Consider the following 21,632-nt stretch of genomic DNA (forward strand, 5'->3'; position numbering starts at 1 on the left):
TCAACACAGTGAAGACCCTTGCTGAGGAACAACTCCCACAATACACAATTTCTTCCTTCTTCCTACCCCACAATGCATTGCTATCTCAAAGCCACATATCCCAGGAGCAACTGCTCGAACAGAGAGCATTTGTAGTAAAAAAAATTGAGAGCGTGAACAAATGTGAATGATGATGAAGGCCAGTGATGAAGATGCATCTAGCAACTTGTTGGCGCTGAGGCCCAGCGTGATAACTCAATCACGATTTTTGACATTGTTTGGATGGCCGACCATCTGTGGGCTATCACAGGGGTCAAACACATCTTATCTGTGGCTTTCTCTGGGGTGGGACGTTCCCACAGAACCCTGGGAGCACGTACACCGTTGGAGGTGTGAAGACAGATCAAAACGTGAAATCGACAAAATGAATGTTACTGTGTAAATGAAATTGTCATGTTTGGATTGTTTCAAGAGTTCGTAAAGAACCATGAATTTTGATGTGTTTTTTTGTACTGTAAGTGCTATGGATTTATTGTTACAAGGAAACTGTGCTATTCTGTTTGTCGGACGGTGGTCAGTTCTAAAAGGAGCGACACGGGTGCGCTTCTATCATACAGTTTTGAGGTGTAGTGATTAGATTAGAGAACGCGTGTGAAGTTTTATAAAGTTTTTTTGGGCCATGCAATGTGATGTTATTTAGACAATAGGAGATACTGGGATTTGGAGCTCTTGGAAGAATAAAAGCCTGGTTGAAACTTTGTTAATGGAGTCATTGTAAAGCAATCTTCTGGTGTACACTATAGTGTGTATTTTATACGTTTAGTGTTTTAAAATATTTGTCTTTTGGCATTGAAAACTTCTGGTATGTACCAGCTCCTTGTCCCTCAGCCTCTTAATAATTGCATAACGGTTACCTTGGACACATGTAACTTACAGTATAGTATTCTGAGTGGTGATGCAAGGCTCGCTACCTTGGATACGCTTATGGACCTATAGCATTCACATGATAATGGAGTCACATTAAAGATACAGTACCAGTCAAACGTTTGGACACACCTACTCATTCAAGCGTTTGTCTTTATTTTGACTATTTTCTACATTGCAGAATAATAGTGAAGGCATCAAAACGATGAAATCACACATATGGAGTCATGTAGTAACATGTATAAACAAATCCAAATATATTTTAGTTTTGCACACTCTTGGCATTCTCTCAACCAGCTTCACCTGGAATGCTTTTCCAACAGTCTTGAAGGAGTTCCCACATATGCTCAGCACTTGATTGGCTCAAACGCATTAAGAAGGAAAGAAATTCCACAAATTAACAAGGCACACCTGTTAATTGAAATGTATTCCAGGTGACTACCTCATTTTATTTTTTTACCTTTATTTAACTAGGCAAGTCAGTTAAGAACAAATTCTTATTTACAATGACAGCCTACACCGGCCAAACTCAGACGACGCTGGGCCAATTGTGCGCCGCCCTATGGGCCTCCCAATCACGGCCGGTTGTGATACAGCCTGGAATCGAACCAGGGGGTCTGTAGTGACGCCTCAAGCACTGAGATGCAGTGCCTTAGACCACTGCGCCACTCGGGAGCCCAGCTCATGAAGCTTGTTGAGAGAATGCCAAGAGTGTGCAAATCTGTCATCAAGGCAAAGGGTGGCTATTTGAAGAATCTCAAATATAAAATATATTTTGATTTGTTTAACACTTGTTTGGTTACTACATGATTCCATATGTGTTATTTCATAGTTTTGAGTAAAAATAAAGATAAACCCTTGAATGAGTAGGTGTGTTTAAACTTTTGACTGGTACTGTATATTATGGTCAAATTTCGCCTACACTAATTATCTATCATCCTCCGTCAAAGTGGATTTTCACCAAGCTACACGTTCCCCTACAGGCTTCTGACATGGCGCCTGCTGAGAGCGAGCTCCCACAATGCACTGAAGGGGGCTCCAGTTGAGGCACTCCCAGCCGTGCATTGTGATGTCTGTGTGTGTGTGTGTGTGTGTGTGTGTGTGTGTGCAGTGTGTGGCTGCCGGGGACTTCTGCTACATCACATCTGGCAGACTGGTAACAATGCTCCCTCACGCTGAGACAGAATGCTCTCACTCCCAAAGTCACTGGGGTTTGGGGTCAGGGGGCACCAGAGGAAGAAACATCCCCATTTTAGTGGAGAAACATCCCCATTTTATATGCCTGTTTCTTTGCTGGGATAGAGGGAGTGTGAGAGCTAGAGGGAGCGAGAGAGTGAGAGAGATAGAATGAGGACATAGAAATGTGAGAGTGATTGCAGAGTACAGAGGCTTTAGCCAATGTGTGTGTGTGCGTGTGGTATGGTGCCTGCCTGCGTGCGAGCGTACACAACAATGCCCTGTGATAGTTTATTGGTTTGGTCAATAGCCGGAGGACCTTCGATCATACCCTGATAAAATGTATACTATATATCTGTGCATCCGTGTTACAGTGTATTTACAACTGAATTAAAAGAAAATCTAGTGTTTTCTGATTGTATCTCATGACCTCACTCGTGTCTGTTGTCTTTTTTATTAGTGTCAATGGCCTCAATCAATTGCGGTGACACACGACACAGGCCAAACCCTACAACGACGCCATTGACTCTATACGACCCACGATGCAGACTCTTGCCGGTATTCTTAAGGCATAATTGATTTCTTATTGAGGAGCTGCCAAGCAAATCAGAAAATTGCATTCCCCGCGAAGGTATTAGCCGAGCCGAAAGTGTTTAAGATGTTTTCAATGATCGTGCCGTGGCACTGCTTTCTGCCCCGAGTCGCTTGTGTATAATGGACTGCCGTGAAATCATAATTGCGTGTTTATGAACAAACCAGCTGGCGGAGGCAGAGGGTAATTATTTTCTTGCCGTTCGCCTCCACACTCGCGAACACTTACGTCCGATAACGGCTCTGATGGAAAAAGAGGGGGGGAAATACAGGTTCATTCTGACCATATGGTTGCTGTGTTTATCCATCACTCACTTTCTGCAGTTTCCCATTTTTTTCATTCCGCCAACAGGAATGTGAATCGTAGACTGGGATGATGTTGTGTTACAATAGCACAACAGGGGCCTAAAAGAAGAATTGACAAACATGTATGCACACACGCACAGGCACAAATGTATTCACGCACGCTTGCACGGACGCACACACACACACCTCTGTGAGCTGAGCTGACCTGTCCACACAGTAACACAGCCAGGCTGGCTAGCCTCATTACTGCAGCCACTGCTTCCACATTTAGCCTCGTTAGCTGTTCCTAAAGAGCATCCTCACACCGCTGGGGGCTGAATGGGTTAATTGTGGATCTTGTCAGAACTTGGACCTGGCCAGCTCAATAATGACTCCAGTTATTGGCTCCTTTTGTGTGTGTGTGTGTGTGTGTGTGAATATAGGAGTGTAAATAGGACAGGTTCGGTGTCAGGAACAGGGCCAGGGGTTGACAGTCTGTCTCTGGGGTCTTAAAGTCTGTCAATAGAGCAAGGAGTGATAGGGGGCTGCTCCTGGGTCAAACCAACGGCAATATCTGCTGTCATGGTGGGCACCAGACACACACACACACGCATGCATGCGCACACACACACATACCATCTACACGCACACACACACATCCTCCATATCCTCCCTCCCCAGCCCCCGGGTATCAGTCTATCAACAGTGATGGATTGTCCTGGGACCCCCAGCTCCCCCTTGGCCCTGTCCTGGCCCCTTGACACCCCCTAGCCCCTGACAGTGACCCTGCTGTAATGACAGGGCCTGGGCCTCTTAAATCACACATGGTCATTAGGTATGCACAACACGCCTGCTGATGTGGGACATGTGTCGGATATCTCCGGGGGCGATCATGTGTGACAGCAATGAGGGGAGGGGGGGTTTGGCCTCCTGATCACAAGGATTGGGTTCCCCCTCGGTCCCTTCCTCCTCATCCTTCATTGAAATCCCACGTCAGCATCTTTGTAGATTAAGTTTACATACAGTTTATAGGCGTGTATGCCACCTTTCTGATGAATGCAGCATTCTGTATTGTCTCAGTATGGTAACACAGTGTATAACACTCCAGTGTATGAACCCTTTCCATTTGTTAACATATATCTGGAGTCAGGCAGACAAACAGGCGTCCAACTGACTGGCCATGTGTGTGTGTATAGTGTAAGTGTGTAGTGTCAGGGTTTTAAGTGAGTAGACCACAGTCATTCAGCTCTATGCTGAACAATGGGTCCGGGAGCAGTGCTCAAGTGCACTGAGAAGTACTCTGTGTATTTATGGTATTTCCTAATGGTGTTTAAAGCGCTCAGCAGGCTTTTTATTTTAATGAGAGCTGTGCCTGCTGTACTAGTGGTGTGTGTGTGTGTGTGTGTGTGTGTGTGTGTGTGTGTGTGTGCAGTATCAGGGCCGTGCACAGACCTTTCAGAGGACAGGAGCTCAAAATTGAAAAAAGGGTGCACCCTTACATCATTTATATCTTGAAATTCATAATATACCATAGGCCTATTTATTTCTGCAACAAAACACTCATCACAAATTGTAAGCAAGCTAGTTAAAGACATGATTGACATCGGGAAAAGAGGGTTGGCTATTAGCTGATCACTGATGTTGATGATTGTGTAAATGTGCTAGTTAGCTAGCTAGATTTATTTTCACTGTTTGTGATTTATCTTTTAATGCTCTTAAATTCTTAAATAACTTCATAACATAATATTCATAATATTCTAACTCTTGATATATGGCTTGCTGGCTAGTGGCTTGTGTGGATATTTGAGTATATGGTGGTTAGCTAGAGTCTAGACTACCTGTGTTGCTGCTGCCCTGACACACAAGCAACTCCCGACTGAAGAAGGGAGTTGAGTCAGATGAATCCACTCCTCATGTCTTTCTGTCTCTCTCTGCTGCACGTATCAGCCAACCAGACCGAACATTAATGATGATGTAAATCAAGTGTTATCAAGTGTTAATCAAATGTTATGCTACTGTGGCAGTACTGTTGCTATTTAAACTAGGTAGATAGCTACGCACACTCGACCGGTGACTGCATCTCAAGCCATGCATGTTTGGATACCGGGCTTGCGCAATCTCCGTACAGGGCAGACTGGGAAACAGGCTCAACCCGGGCCCGAGCGAACTCCGTACAGGGCAGACCAACAGGCGCAACCAACGGACAGGGTGGGGGTAAGGGGTGGCGAACTTGACGACGTCACGTCGACTTGCGGGCAGTGGGTTTAGAACAACAACGACAAAAACTGTATACCAAAATCAGGGGCGCAACTTTGGTTTCAGAAGTGGGGGGGGGACATAATTTATTTTTATTATTATTGTTTTTTTGTCAGATAAACACTCCAAACAGTCTACCCGACCGCTCGGAGGCGTCCGCATGGTCCGAAAGCACACCGTTGCCTCGTTTGTATCACATTCCAATGATAAAACTGGGTGGGACATGTCCTTGTCCCCAGTGAAAGTTGCGCCCCTGACTAAAATTATACCACCACCCCAAAGGGCACTTGGTGAGTGTGAGGGCAAAGGGGCATGTGCTCGGCACAGGTAGACTCCTATCTGTGCACATGCCTGTGCAGTATGTTTATGTGTGTCTGTATGTGTTTGAGTGAGTGTCAGTATCACCACAGTGATCCTTTTTCATGCTCAGTCGTGTCTCAGCAGCTATCCTTTCTCAGATATATCTCTCTCTCTCTCTCACACACACACACACACACACACACACACACACACACACACACACACACACACACACACACACACACAGGAACCAGGAACACTATCTCTGTTGACAGTGGAAATTGTATGAAGTGCTTTTAAGGCAATTAGTGGATTGAGCTGGATCCTTTCTTCCCATTCACGCTGTTCATTAGCAGCTCCTCCAGAACAAAAAAAGGAGACGTTGATACCGCCATCACTCCCGCCTGGCAGGAAAGACTCTCCACTGTGTGTGTGTGTGTGTGCGTGTGTGAGTGTGTGTGTGCGTGCGTGCATCTGTGTGTCTGTGTCTGTCTGTGTGTGTGTGTGTGTGTGTGTGTGTGTGTGTGCCTTACACAACCCCTGTCGACAAAGTTGCATAGTACCGAATCTGAAAATAGATTCTTGCCTCCTTCATTTTTGAGTAGGCCTATATTTAACTCATGTTTCAATATGATCAGCAAATCCACGTAAATTAATTATCCTTTTCAGTAACCTTTTTATTGTTAAGTGCTTTTTAAGTGTGTCAAGGTGTTCATTAAACGTACTTTCCCTCTAAATTGGGGAAAGAATACTGTGACCAAAAGCTCTCTCTGGACCTTAGTTCTCCATTGTATGGGACTGGAATTGGAATGGGTTTTTTATTTGTTTGAAGATCTTCATACATCATGTTGACAAGTACATTGCTGTAGGAGCTCTGAGTTTATGATACCTCCTTTCTGCTGGAATAACTTCTAAATTAGCATGTTTACTGTTTCTTCCTTAGCTGTGTGTTAATTATGTGGAACACTAGAAAGTCTAGGAACATGGTCTTTGATGAGGGTATAACCAGGGCACTGCATTATTGATGACAGACACACATTGGTAGTCACACACACACAAGGATGCATGCATGCACGTACACACACACACACACGTACGTACGTACACACACACACATACACAGAGCCCCTTGTGCCCCATGAGTGAAATGTGTTGGTTGCTAACATACAGTACTTGCCACAGTGTCAATACACAAGGTTTCCATCTCTGTCTGTGTCTGTCTGTCTGTCTGTCTGTCTGTCTGTCTGTCTGTCTCTCTCTCTCTCTCTCTCTCTCTCTCTCTCTCTCTCTCTCTCTCTCTCTCTCTCTCTCTCTCTCTCTCTCTCTCTCTCTCTCTCTCTCTCTCTCTCTCTCTCTCTCTCTCTCTCTCTCGCTCTCTCTTTCTCTCTGGTCTGGGCGGGACTGTCACAGGCCCCCGCCCGCTACATTATTTAACAGACAGAGTATTTGATCCCATTGCTGGGGTTGATCTGAGTCAATCATTAATGCTGCATCTGGTTGGAACCAGAGCATGTTTATTACACACACACGCACTTATTATTATCAGTAGTAAGGGCCCTAAATTAATAATCATCTGCTTCTTATTTGTGTTTCTCAAACTGACTGACTCTGTATATCGCTAATAAGGGTCTTGGATAAATAGAGCAACAATTAAAGGTGAAAAAAACATTCAATTATTTTCTATCGAGATTATACAGTGATTATAATGAGGGATACAGGGAAACCACATACACACAAAGTACCATACACATTATGGTAGCTCCCTAAAGAATACCATGCTGAGATGTTTAGGACTGTTTGTAAATGCACAGAGAACAGAAGAATTTGGGAGAAATATCAAATATTATTATATACCAAAAGTTTGAACATCTTGGAACATTACAAACACACACATTCTCACTCTTAGCCACCACACCCAACAGTCATTTTAGGCCATGTATTTGACTAGCTGGTATTTGGCTAGCTATCAGTATAGTGCTATTTGTGCCAGGTCCAGAGTTGCTACCCGAGTGCATTGTGGGACACATTTGTTTTTATGGAAGGATATTATGTTTTTATGGGGTCAGAGTTCATCCTGCGTACTCTAGGCTGGAGATGGGCATCAATACTCTGCATTTCATATGTAGCCCTGATATTGATTAATGAATTTAAATCTCATGTCCTACAGCATATCTGTGTACATAGATACGCATTCGTATGCACACATGATGATGTTGCTTGAGACCCTATAAGTTCACCTAACCTTCAGTGTGTGTGTGTGTGAGTGTGTGTGTGTGTGAGTGTGTGTGTGTGTGTGTTTGTCAAATCAAAATCAAATGCAATTGTATTTGTCACATACTTTGTAAACAACAGGTGTAGACTAACAGTGAAATGTTTACTTATGGGCCTCTTCCCAACAATGCAGAGAGAAAAAAATATAAATAATATAGAAATAATAATAATAATAACATGAGAAATAAATACACAATAAGTAAGGATAACTTGACTACATACACGGAGTACCAGTACTGAGTCAATGTGCAGAAGTACGAGGTAATTGAGGGAGATATGTACATATAGGTAGGGATATAGTGACTAGGCAACAGCATAGATAATAAACAGTAGCAGCAGCATATATGATGAGTAAAAAGAGTTAGTGCATAAAGGGTTAATAAAGATAGTTAAATAGTTAACCAAATAGGTACCCGGACTAACTATTTAGCAGTGTTATGGCTTGGGGGTAGAAGCTGTTCAGGTTGCTGTTGGTTCCAGATTACTGCATCAGTACTGCTTGTCATGCGGTAGCAGAGAGAACATTCTATGACTTGGGTGGCTGGAGTCTTTCACAATTCTTAGGGCCTTCCGCTGACACTGCTTGGTATAGAGGCAGGGCCGGATTAATACAGGGGCTTACCGGGGCTGAAGCCCCTGGGCCAAGGCCCATGGGGAGCCCTAGAGGCAGCAAAACAAAAAACGTTTTTCTTTAAAGCAACAAAACAAAAAACAAAACATAAGCCATGACCAGTCTTTCAAAGAATTTCATGGCTACAGATGTGAGTGCTATGGGGCAATAGTCGTTTAGACAGGTTACCTTGGCATTCTTGGGCACAGGGACTATGGGGGTCTGCTTGAAACATGTAGGTATTACAGACTGGGTCAGGGAGATTAGTCCGGATTAGTGTCCCGTTCCTTGAAAGCGGCAGCTCCAGCCTTTAGCTCAGTGCAGATGTTGCCTGTAATACATGGCTTCTGGTTGGGATGTGTACGTGTGGGGACGACGTCGTCGATGCATTTATTAATGAAGCCGGTGATGGTAAACTCCTCTGTTATCGGATGAATCCCAGTACATATTCCAGTCTGTGCTAGAGAAACAGTCCTGTAGGCCGTCATTGTAAATAAGAATTTGTTCTTAACTGACTTGCCTAGTTAAATAAAGGTAAAATAAAAAAAATAAAAGTAGCTTATCAAACCACTTCTGCATTGAGCGCGTCACTGGTACTTCCTGTTTGAGTTTTTGCTTGTAAGCAGGAATCAAGAGTATAGAGTTATGGTCCGATTTGCCAAATGGAGGGCGAGGGAGAGCGTTGTATGCGTCTCTGTGTGTGGAGTAAAGGTGATGTAGAGTTTTGTCTCCTCTAGTTGCACAGGTGACATGCTGGTAAAAATTTGGTAAGACAGATTTCAGTTTCCCTGCATTAAAATCACCGGCCACTAGGAGCGCAGCCTCTGGATGTGCATTTTCTTGTTTGCTTATGGCCCTATACAGCTCGTTGAGTGCGGTCTTAGTGCCAGGTTTGTGGTGGTAAATAGACAGCTGCAAAAAAATACAGATGACCACTCTTGGTAAATAGTATGGTCTGCAGCTTATCATGAGGTATCTAACTCAGACGAGCAAAACCTAGAGACCTCCTTAACATTAGAGATTGCGCACCAGCGGTTGTTAATAAAGAGACACACACCTCCCCCTTAACCTTACCTGAAGCTGCCGTTCCGTCTTGACGATGCATAGAAAAAACAGCTAGATACATGTTATCCATGTCCTTGTTCAGCCGGTGTGTGTTTTCTATAGCCCATGTCTATTGATTTTGGATTGTATCATTGGAAATCAATTGGTGTGGATGAAGCGCCAGTAGCACTTGACTTATTTAAACGTGAGACCCTGACTTCAGAGGGATCTGTACTGTATTTATCTGAAGGTCTTTGAACCCATAACCTCCTTAGATCAAGTACTCCATGTCTCAGCAATTCAGCATCCTTCTTTTAATACCTCTGCACTCTCTCTCTCTGTCTTTTGTTCTGAAAGAAGCAGACTGAAGTTTAGTGATATGAAGAGCATTTAGTGCCCCCCCCCTCCCCTTGTCCTCTCTCTCTCTCTCTCTCTCTCTCTCTCTCTCTCTCTCTCTCTCTCTGTCTCTCTCTCTCACTATCTCCCCCTTTCTCTCTCTCTCTCGCTCTCTCTCTCTCTCGCTCCTTCTCGCTCTCTCTGTCACCCCTCTCTGTGACGGGTGACATGGCTGGTCCTGTGTTGCCATGGTGACAGGGCCCTGGTATGGTAGCGGTGGTTGTGCGGTGTATGTGTGTGTTCCCTTGGGTGTGAGTTGTGGCTGTGTATGTGTTTGTGTGTGTGTGTGTGCGCGGTACGTGTGTGTGGTGCACTGGCCTCCTGCAGATGTTCCCTGACCCCCACACCTCCTGCCAGCTGCTCCGCCCCCCTCCCTCTCTTAATTAAGAGCCCGCGCCACAGCGAGGCATGATTGCACCCCCCTACACGCTCACACAAACACGCGCACCAGCGTCGCACACCAGGACGTGTCCATTAGCTGTTCTCTGGGAGCAGGGTGTCCAGTGCTGGTGCCCTTGAAGTCCTGTAGTTGTGATGGGAAACGTAAACAAGCAGCTAATCATGGCTACGTGGCTACACTCTGACACACCACACAACCCCCATACACACCAGCAGGCAGTGTACTGTACTTGGAGTATGGAGAGGAGGAAGTGGAGGCAGTGGAAGGGGACAGAGGAGGGGGAGGAGGAAGGAGAGGATGAGAAAGAGAAGAGGAAGGATGAGGAGAAGATGGAAGGGGAGGATGAGTAGGAGGTAATGAGAAGAAGGAGCAGTTTGGAGAAGAGGTTTATTTTAGGCCACTTCATCTGCTCCTCTTCCCTCCCTCCTCACTCTCGGTCCTTCTCTCCTCCTCTGCTCTCACTAATTCAACCCTCTCTCCCTTCGTTATGATTTGTTTTCTCCTACCTGCTACCTGCTCTATAGTCACTTAGTCTGCCTCCTCTGTATTCACCCTCCCACTACCTCTCTCTCTCTCACTCACTCACTCACTCACTCACTCACTCACTCACTCACTCACTCACTCACTCACTCACTCACTCACTCACACACACACACACACACACACACACACACACACACACACACACACACACACACACACACACACACACGAGACAGAACACCACATAGTTAATAATTCCCTAATTTCCCCTCTTAACGGCACGTGGAATGTGTCACAGATAAACAGATTCATCAGAAGGGTATTAGAATGTGAATCAGGGGTGTTAAAGCAATGGACAGTAATGGGCGCATCATTTAAACAACGTCACGAGACTAATGGATTTCAAAATGAATTTGTCAACACGGTTCGCCATGAATACAATTAGCCGAATGAGAGTGAACCAGTGGCAGTTGAGGCAGCGGCGACCTGAGTAGCGGCGAGCTGCAGTGTTTAGTATGGAAGTCAGGGATGATCTGTAGGCTATACAGTGGGGAGATACAGTATACTGACAGCTGTTTATATTGCTGCTGGGTGGAAATACTTGGTGTGTTGATCGGAGTGTAATGGGATTGTGAGTGGATCAGTTGATTGTAGAGGTGCTGAGTTTTGAAGTGGTATCCTTCTGGGTACAAACTGGCAGAATCAATTAATTATTGTTTTCATGTCATTGTATTCATGTAATTTCAGCACAAGCTATAAACAGATGTCCATGTGACAATGTTGTATCAAATTGGAAAAATTATTCGATTTGCAAAAAGTAATCAACATACTCACATTTTGTGAGTTACGTATTTTCCAGTAAACTTGTAACCAAAATCCAATGACATGGCTACAAGTTGTGTTGATTTCACATTGAATCCACATCAGACAACTTAATCAAATATCAATCAAAAGTAGAATTTGAACTGATGTCTGTGCCCAGTGGGGTGTTCTTTAATTGCTCTGGTGGTCAGTGGTCAGTGGTTTGGGTGAGGATGTCACAGTGTTGCTTTAGTAATGGGGTGTTTTGTAAGAGACAGGTGGTTTGATATGTGTGATGCAGTGTGTGCTTTGGTGCATCTTACCACTGTTGTTGTTATTACTGTAATGTCCCAGAACATGGCATTAGCCTTAATAACATAATCACTCATCTACTGTGATCAGACACCAAGAGAACAGAGCAGAAAGACAGGGAGAGGGAGGAGAGAGAGAGAGAGGGAAGGATACGGGGAGGAGAGAGAGAGAGAGGGAAGGATACGGGGAGGAGAGAGAGAGAACCAGGGATGAGAGGGAGCGGGGAGAAAATGTGAGGAAGGGATAGAAAGAGATAGGAAGGGAGAAAAATAGAGAGAAATACAGTCATGGAGGAGAGACAGAGTGGGAGTTTATTAGCACATTTTCTGCACATGATCCACCTATATCCATCCACAGATGAACATGATGTCAGTGTGCTGAATTGGCTGAGATTGGTGTGCAATACAGACCTGTAACCCACTGTAACCTCTCTCACTCTCTCACTCTCTCTCTCTCTCTCTCTCTCTCTCTCTCTCTCTCTCTCTCTCTCTCTCTCTCTCTCTCTCTCTCTCTCTCTCTCTCTCTCTCTCTCTCTCTCTCTCTCTCTCTCTCTCTCTCTCTCTCTCTCTCTCTCTCTCTCTCTCTCTCTCTCTCTCTCTCTCTCTCTCTCTCTGATGGGCTAAGATTTAAAAAAAACACACAGATGAGTTCGACTTCAGGGGTCAGTCATGCAGCTATGCAAGTTATTTCATTATATGACTATAAGCCATTGAAATATGGCTTTTTGAAGGACAAGTGATGCTGCCAAGACAGACACTTAGTTGAAAACATAAAGCTGTGGAGAATGGAGAGTTGATATTAGGGTGGATGTGAGTAAAGGTTTTGAGTGAGACGTGGAGGCGGATTCTCCCCCCACCTATCCTCCACCTTAGGACTCTGGTACTGTAACCAGCTACTGCCAATTCCTCCCCACCACCACTTCAGCCCACCCTACTCAGCCTCCTCCAGTGTCCAGGGAGAGAGAGGGTCTGTGGGAAGGCAGGCAGGGAGACGGTAGGGGCGCTCTGAGCCGCCTGAATACTAATGTCCCACTTTACAACTCACTCGCACACGCACACACACCACGCTCTTCCTCTCTCCCTCCCTACCTTCCTACACACACACACACGCACATATACACACACACACACACACACACACACTATGTGCCACACGCTGCTCTCCCGCCTCTTTGCAGCCCCTCCACAGCCCCTCACAGCCAGCGCTGAACAAAGCTCCCTAATTATGGGCAGGTCTCCATGTCCACCCGGGCGCTCTTAACGACGTCGCTGATTAATTAGAGGGAGGTGTGGGGGCAGGAAGTCTCACCCTCGCCACCGCCGCCGCCACGATAACACCAGCTTCACCGCGCCACAACGTCACACCTCGCCTGCACACACACGCACTTGCGTTAACACACACACACACACACACTCTCTCAGAGACGTGTGGAGAGAGCAGGATTAGTGTGGGATTATATGAGAACGTGAGACACAGCCAGTTTTAGACACTGAGAATTATAAACTGTGTGAACTAGACACAGATGAAGTTGACACTTCTGTTGCCAGGTCTGTATTGTAAAAGATACCCAGTAACCTACCTGGTTAAATACAGGTAAGTGGGTAGATAGACTCAGACATGAATAGCTAGGGGTATTGGACACAGATCATTTTCAATTCAATACAATTTCATTTATCTCCTCAGTGGCATAGTCGTCGGTTTACAGATATCTACATCCTCCACATAATACACATACAACAAACACCACAATCCGCCAATGCAATATGGCCATGTTATGTTTAGAAGAAAGGAAGAGGTTAGCTAGCCCTATTTACTTTGAATCCTTTAGAAAATCAGGCAAATGTGAGAGCAGGAAGTGAGACCCAGGTGTGTTTGGTCGCCTCTGAATTGATGTGTATTCATTGCCACTGCTGCTCACGGCTCACTGTTGCCACAAAATGGCCTCTGCCACATATATATGTGTGATTTGTGTGTGTTTGACCCTGAGGTCCACAATGAATACAGGGCACAAAGAGACAGAGTATTGCCGCTGCACACACACACACACACCCCCTACACAAACACACATGCAAGTATGCACCCACACATAGGCAGGCACGCATACCCACATCTGCATGTACGCACGCACACACATGCACACGCTTCAGACTGGGTCACTCAGGTTCAAGGAATTTGTATTCATCGCATGTTTTACATTTGCTCCACCACCTACAGTGTTCCATCTAGCTGAGACATGACTGTCTGCTCTCTGACTCGGTATACCTTTATGTACTTCAATATTCACGCAAATATGTGGGTGTTTGAGTGTGTGGTGTGTGCACAAGACAAGCATGGTGCATTTGTACTTTGACCAACCTTGTCTCGAACTGATGTTACAATATCTCTTCATGACAGGGAGCATTAGATACTGCACACACACACACACACGCACGTACACACACACACACAGCCGACCCTCCCCACAATCCCCCCACAAACCCAACATCCTAAACACACAGACACACACAATCCACATCAGTCCATTACAGCCAATGTTGGACGGCTAATTTCCACTGTGGCTGCTGAGATCTTCATTAGGCTCTGTTAAACATGGCTATTATCAGGATGATTACCACCACACCACATCCCATCATCGTTACTGTTGTCACCAGCCGCCCACGGGAGCCTCCTCAGTCAGGGGGACAAGGCTGTGGGTTTGTCCTCTGTGCCACTCCGTGTCCCCTCCCTCGGTGGCTTGAAGCTAATGCCTGATGACATCCCTGCAGCAGTGAGCGGTGTGTGTCACCTCTTAGCGGTGACGTGAGTAGTGTGACACACTTGGATGCATGAACACACATGCACACGGAGAAATGCTGCTCACTCACGTCCGTACTCACACACACACGCACACAGAATCACAGCTCACACACGTGCATTCACGCATGCACACTCATGCACGCACACACACACACACAGACACAAATACCCACACCCACACACAGAAACACTGCTCACTGAACTTTGTTAATAAGGCGAGCACCTTTACCACCTGCAGCCTGGTGGTAATTCACTACACCTCAGAGAAGTGACCCAGATTTTATACAGGTGATGCTCACAAGAATGGATTCTCTCTACTAGGTAGATGTGTTTATAGGTTTTGAGTTCACTGTTAATATACAGTACCAGTCAAAAGTTTGAACGCAGAGTAGGTGAACGGATGATCTCCGCATGTGTGGTTCCCACCGTGAAGCATGGAAGAGGAGGTGTGATGGTGTGGGGGTGCTTTGCTGGTGACACTGTCTGTGATTTATTTAGAATTCAAGGCACACTTAACTAGCATGGCTACCACAGCATTCTGCAGCGATACACCATCCCATCTGGTTTGCGCTTAGTGGGACTATCATTTGTTTTTCAACAGGACAATGACCCAAAACACACTTCCAGGCTGTGTAAGGGCTATTTGACCAAGGAGAGTGATGGAGTGCTGCATCAGATGACCTGGCCTCCACAATCACCCGACCTCAACCCAAATGAGATGGTTTGGGATGAGTTGGACCGCAGAGTGAAGGAAAAGCAGCCAACAAGTGCTCAGCGTATGTGGGAACTCCTTCAAGACTGTTGGAAAAGCATTCCTCATGAAGCTGGTTGAGTGAATGCCAAGAGTATGTGAAGCTGTCATCAAGGCAAAGGGTGGCTACTTTGAAGAATCTCAAATATAAAATATATTTTGATTTGTTTAACACTTTTTTTGGTTGCTACATGATTCCATATGTGTTAATTCATAGGTTTGATGTCTTCACTATTATTCTACAATGTAGAAAATAGTAAAAATAAAGAAAGAGAGAGAGGGAGAGAGATAAGAAGCAGAATGGGGAATGAGAGTGAGAGAGAATAGAGAGATGGAGGTTGTGCAGAGCGGGCCAGGCGTGGTGTGCTTGTACTCACCCGGGCTCTAACCCGCCACAGATGAACACAATCAGGCCGCCTCGGCCAACGGCGGGTTGTCATGGCAACCTGGCGGCACTGCCTGCGTGGGACAAAGGGCTGGCGGGTCCTGTATGTGTGAGCGTGTGTGTGTGTGTTTGTGTGGCAGGGCCCTCCTGGGGCCTCCATTCGCCTGTCTGTGAGAGAGTCCACAGGGGCCCTGCAACAGGAGGAGAGAAGAGAGAGAGAGGGGAAGAGAGATGGGGATGAGAGGGAGGAGGGATGGAGAGACAGATGGAGAAAGTGTAGCTAGAAAGAGCGAGCGAAAGAGTCCACAGGAGGAGAGAGAGGGTGGGGAGATGGAGGGTGGAGGGAGAGACGGGGTGAGAAAGCAGAGAGAGAGAGAGACACAGAGACACACAGAGAGAGACACACAGAGACACACAGAGAGAGACACACAGAGACACACAGAGAGAGAGACACAGAAACACAGAGAGAGAGAGAGACAGAGAACCCTTAGGGGCTGGTTCAGAGATGAAGTTGAAAGGGAGAATAGGGTGGAAGGAGGGATGCAGGCAGGTAGAAGGGATAAAATGAGAAAGAGGGCAAGGTGCTATCCATCCTCTCTGTCCTGAGGCATTCTCCTTCTCTTTTTCCTCTCGCCCTTGTCTTTTCTTCCCTCTCCCAGCCCAACCGCTTACAGTTTTTTAAATCCCTTCAGTCCATGTAGAAAGAGGTTCAAAGAAGGGAGAATAGAGGAACATCCAGACTCATCGCGTGTTAAATCATGCATCCTTTTAGTTCCTGTATCCCTCATTTGTAGCTTTTATGTACAAACACTGATATTTATTTTCCTGCCTCCCCTTTAGGTGTGGATCATACAAACATGGATCTGAAGAGAAACTTTGTGAGTAAACCTTATCGATTTATTTTGAGGTGACCATGTATTTCATCTGTCCTAATGGGCCATTACACAATTAATTAATTTACTGTAGATACATAATGCTATACAGTAGATAGATAGCCGCAGGGCCAGACAGATTACCAGGACGTGTACTCAAAGCATGCGGGAACCAACTGGCAGGTGTCAACCTCTCCCTGACCGAGTCTGTGGTACCTTTCAAGCAGACCACCATGGTCCCTGTGCCCAAGCAAGCAAAGGTAAACTGCCTAAATGATTACCGCCCCGTAGCACTCACGTCAGTAGCCATGAAGTGCTTTGAAAGGCTGGTCACATCAACAGCATCATCCCGGATACTCTGGGCCCACTCCAGTTCGCATATTGCCCCAACAGATCCACAGATGACGTAATCTCAATCGCGCACTGCCCTTTCCCACCTGGACAGAAGGAACACCTATGCGGGAGTGCTGTTCATTGACTACAGCTCAGCGTTCAACACCATAGTGCCCACAAAGCTCATCACTAAGCTAAGGACCCTGGGACTGAACACCTCCCTCTGCAACTGGATCCTGGACTTCCTGACGGGCCACCCCCAGGTGGTAAGGGTAGGCAACAACACATCTGCCACGCTGATCCTCAACGCTGGGGCCCCTCAGGGGTGCGTGCTTAGTCCCCTCATGTACTCCCTGTTCACCCACGACTGCATGGCCAAACACAACTCCAACACCACCATTAAGTTTGCTGATGACACAACAGTGTTAGGCCTGATCACCGACAACGATGAGACAGACTGTAGGGAGGAGGTCAGAGACCTGGCAGTGTGGTGCCAGGACAACAACCTCTCCCTCAATGTGAGCAAGACAAAGGAGATGATCGTGGACTACAGGAAAGGGCAGGCTGAACAGGCCCCCATTATCATCGACGGGGCTGTAGTGGAGTGGGTCGAGAGTTTCAAGTTCCTTGGTGTCCACATCACCAACAAACTATCATGGTCCAAACACACCAAGACAGTCATTAAGAGGGCCCGACAACACCTTTTCCCCCTCAGGAGACTGAAAAGATTTGGCATAGGTCCCCAGATCCTCAAAAAGTTATACAGCTGCACCATCGAGAGCATCCTGACCGGTTGCATCACCGCCTGGTGTGGCAACTGCTCGGCATCTGACCGTGGGGCGCTGCAGAGGGTGGTGCATGTGGCCCAGTGCGTCACTGGGGCCGATTCTTCCTGCCATCCAGGACCTATATACTAGGCGGTGTCAGAAGAAAGCCCAAAAAATTGTCTATGACTCCAGTCACCCAAGTCGTAGACTGTTCTCTCTGCTGCCGCACGGCAAGCGGTACCGGAGCGTCAAGTCTAAATGGCTCCTTAACAGCTTCTACCCCCAAGCCATAAGACTGCTGAACAATTAATCAAATGGCCACCTGGACTATTTATGTTGACCCCCTTCCCCCATTTGTTTTTACACTGCTGCTACCCGCTGTCTATTATCTATGCATAGTCGCTTTACCCCTACCTACATGTACAAATTACCTCGACTAACCTGTACCCCCGCACATTGACTCAGTGCCGGTGCCCCCTGTATATAGCCTTGTTATTGTTATTTTATTGTGTTACTTTATGTTTTTTTTTTACTTTAGTTTATTTGGTAAATATTTTCTTAACTCTTTCTTGAATTGCATTGTTGGTTAAGGGCTTGTAAGTAAGCATTTCACGGTAAGGTCTACACCTGTTGTATTCGGCACAATAAAGTTTGATTTGAGATAAACACCCATGTCAAATTGATGAAGCTATAGCGAAGCGATGCTAACTGTTTCGGGTGAAGTTTCAACCTAAGTACAGATCTAGGGATCAGCTTCCCCTCCTCGAATCCCAACCTTAACCATTAGTGGGGTAAATGTTAAACTGGCCCAAGATCAGCATCTAGGGGCAACTTCACCCCACACCATTCTATCATTTATAATCCAAGAGCCAACAGGCCAACATGTTGCTTGGCACTCATGTATAGCCTGAGTGAGATTGAAGCAGGGCTACATGGGGTTGTGCTCTGACTCCTGTCTTGTTGTTGCAGTACATGTTAGCTCCTTGAGTGCACCTCCTTGATCATATTTGACTCGATAGACACACATCACTCATCTGCTGGGTAGCCGGTCATCTCCTCACACTGAACAGCTTGTCCTCGTATGGTATGAGAGCACATGACAATACATAGGAGATCATCATGACACGTCAATATACTTCCTCCCTATTCCTGATCCCAGATCTGTTTTGTGCTGTATAGCCAACTCCTAACAACCGTAAGAGCTATACAGCAAAAACAGATGTGGAATCAGGCGACATGCTCTCCATGTTGTTCCATGACATTACACTATGGTGTGTCTCTCAGGAGGCCTTTGCAAGTTTTGATCTGCGTGGCTCACACGGCCTGTCCCATGATCCCATGCCACTCAGAGACCAGGAGAACGGGTAACACTTCTTCATCTCTACATTCATCTCACTCTTTCACCCCCTGTCATTCTTCCATGTGTCCTCTGTCATCTCCCACTATTTGCAGTCGTCTTTCCTTTTGTAGTTTTGTTTCCTCGTTTTTGGAATGGGTTGTTATTTGTCAACATTTGTGTAGAGACACAGTCGTTTTGTGTGTGTGTGTGTGTGAGAGTGTGCGTGTTTATGTGTTTGTGTGTGTATGTGTATGACATCATGTTCTCGTCTCTCCCAGTCATGGCGCCAGGTGTGCAGGGGAAGTGGCGTGGGCATCGCCTTCAACGCCAGGATCGGTGGTGAGTACAACACTGCCATTGTCCATGCCAATGTAATCTATCAAAATAAAATACCGGTGGAAGTGATTGTATGATTCAAATATACATCTTACTGAATGATTGTACTAGTTGTGCTACTTTAATATGTACATATGATATGATTGCACTGTACTATGACACATGCACATTGTCTATGAGACATGATATTGTCTATTATAGTATACCATTTTGAAAATGTAAAATAATATTATAGCAAATGAAATGTATAATATAAGCCATGCCTTAATAACAACATGAAAGATATGATTCAATCAGACTGAATAGGAGACGCTAGGCGAGGTAACAATGAACAATACAGTAACAGTACGTTCTTGAAGAAGAGAAGAGCAGTGTTTATATTACCAGGGAAATTACATGAAATGTAGCAGTGCAGTGATAACACACTACGAGGACAATCACACATCAAATTTAATGGAACGGCTCAATAAAAGGCAATGACAACAGGGTAATGCAATGCCAGTGATTGGTTATGACATCAGCTGGAGAGATAATGCACGAGTCCCAAATGGCAACCTATTTCCTATATAGCGTACTACTTTTGAGGGGCAGTGGTCATAAGTAGTGCACAGTAAATATGGAATAGGGTGTTTTTTGGGAGGCAGACCTAGATAAAGTGAATCATAGTGCTGATGCTTGATAATGATGACCAAGGGACCATGGGCGTATCCACAACAGAACAATGCATTTGCAGTGCATTTCTTCCATAAAGCCCAGTAATCAATAAGTCTATCGCAGCCAGTTTAGGTGTTGATGTTCAGCTGTATTTGTGAATTAGAGTTTACACAAGTGGTGACGAGAGAAATCTATCTAATTAGTGTGTGTGTTTGGATGTGACAGGGACGCGCTGTTATTGAGCCATACAGACCTAATTTAACATCTCATTTTGGGTTTGAGTTGTTGTAATTCGTTTTTTAGTGAGGATGACTAATTTAATACAGCTGTACAGTCCAGAGCATAAGTATGCATCAACAAGAAAATATATTGGGACATTTGAATAAGAATATCCTCTGAAAATCACTGTTTTGATTCTAGTGTCATGCTATAACGCTAAAAGTCAACAGCTGTTCAAACCAATTCACAGGGCTAGATCGGCATCATAACAAATGGGCAGTAAAAAATAATCCTTGGAATGAACTGTCACCCCCTACCTCTTCCCTCTGCCCCGTGACCTCTGACTGACCTTTGACCCGGCCAGGTATCCGTCTGCTGGACGGCACGGTGACGCACTCCATGGAGGCCACATCTCTGACCTTCAACGACGACTTCATTAATGTGTACGTGTGCTGCTGGGGCCCGCGGGACGACGGACAGGAGATGGCTGGGCCGGGGACACTCACACAGAAAGCACTGAGGCTGGGCACGCAGAAGGCAAGGTTAACACACAAACACACACAGGCAAAGTACATGCAGGCACGCAAGTAAACACACACACACACATCCATACTGTACATGCATGTACACATGCACGTCCACACACACACAAAGGCATGCACGCATGCACGCTCGCTTTTCTCTATTCAATGTAATTCTATTCTATTCCATTCTATGATATTTTATCCTTCCACCAACTCCCCTTCACCTTTCACCTTAATACAGGGGCGAGGTGGAAAAGGCAGTATCTTTGTGTGGGCGTCTGGTAATGGTGGGTTGGTGAACGACCACTGTGGAGCAGACGGCTATGTCAACAGTGTCTACAGCATCGCCATCGGGGCTGTCACTCACACAGGCAAGCCCGCCTTTTTCGGTGAGCCCTGCCCTACCGTCATGGCTGTCACTCTAACTGGAGCCAATTTGGGAAACACACTACCCCTAGTAAGTCTCTCTGTGTGTGTGTGTGTGTGTGTGTGTGTGCGCGCGCGTGCGTGCATGCCTGCGTGTATATCTATTTGATGCTGTGTGTGTGTGTGTGTGTCTGCCTGTGTGTGTCTGCCTGTGTGTGTGTGATATCTATTTGATACTGTGTGTGAGTGAGTGCAGCCCTGCTCTTTAGCTCCTGTTAGCAGCCTGTTAACTGCTGTGATATTTATAGCGGCCTCACGGTTGACCTGGGAGGCTGCTGGGCAGGATGTGGCTGGCGAATATGTGTGGATGCACAGACGCACACACACACACACAGTCGCAAGTGTTAATTGGAGGTGAAGCGTCTGAATCGGCAGAGAAAGAGAGAGGAGAGAAGGAAGAGA

General features: G+C 45.9%; 1 protein-coding gene across 1 annotated transcript in view; it reads left to right on the forward strand.

Moving 5' to 3' along the window:
• LOC123485648 (PC3-like endoprotease variant B) overlaps positions 1 to 21,632 on the forward strand; it is a 98,753-nt gene that overhangs the window by 71,247 nt on the left and 5,874 nt on the right. The window contains exons 7-10 of the mRNA XM_045216716.1: positions 16,601 to 16,638; positions 19,350 to 19,410; positions 20,645 to 20,817; positions 21,046 to 21,261. Of these exons, the coding sequence (XP_045072651.1) occupies positions 16,601 to 16,638; positions 19,350 to 19,410; positions 20,645 to 20,817; positions 21,046 to 21,261 (488 nt within the window). The remainder of the gene's footprint in view (positions 1 to 16,600; positions 16,639 to 19,349; positions 19,411 to 20,644; positions 20,818 to 21,045; positions 21,262 to 21,632) is intronic.

Source organism: Coregonus clupeaformis, unplaced genomic scaffold (assembly GCF_020615455.1).
Source record: "Coregonus clupeaformis isolate EN_2021a unplaced genomic scaffold, ASM2061545v1 scaf0781, whole genome shotgun sequence".
Taxonomy (NCBI): Eukaryota; Metazoa; Chordata; class Actinopteri; order Salmoniformes; family Salmonidae; genus Coregonus; species Coregonus clupeaformis.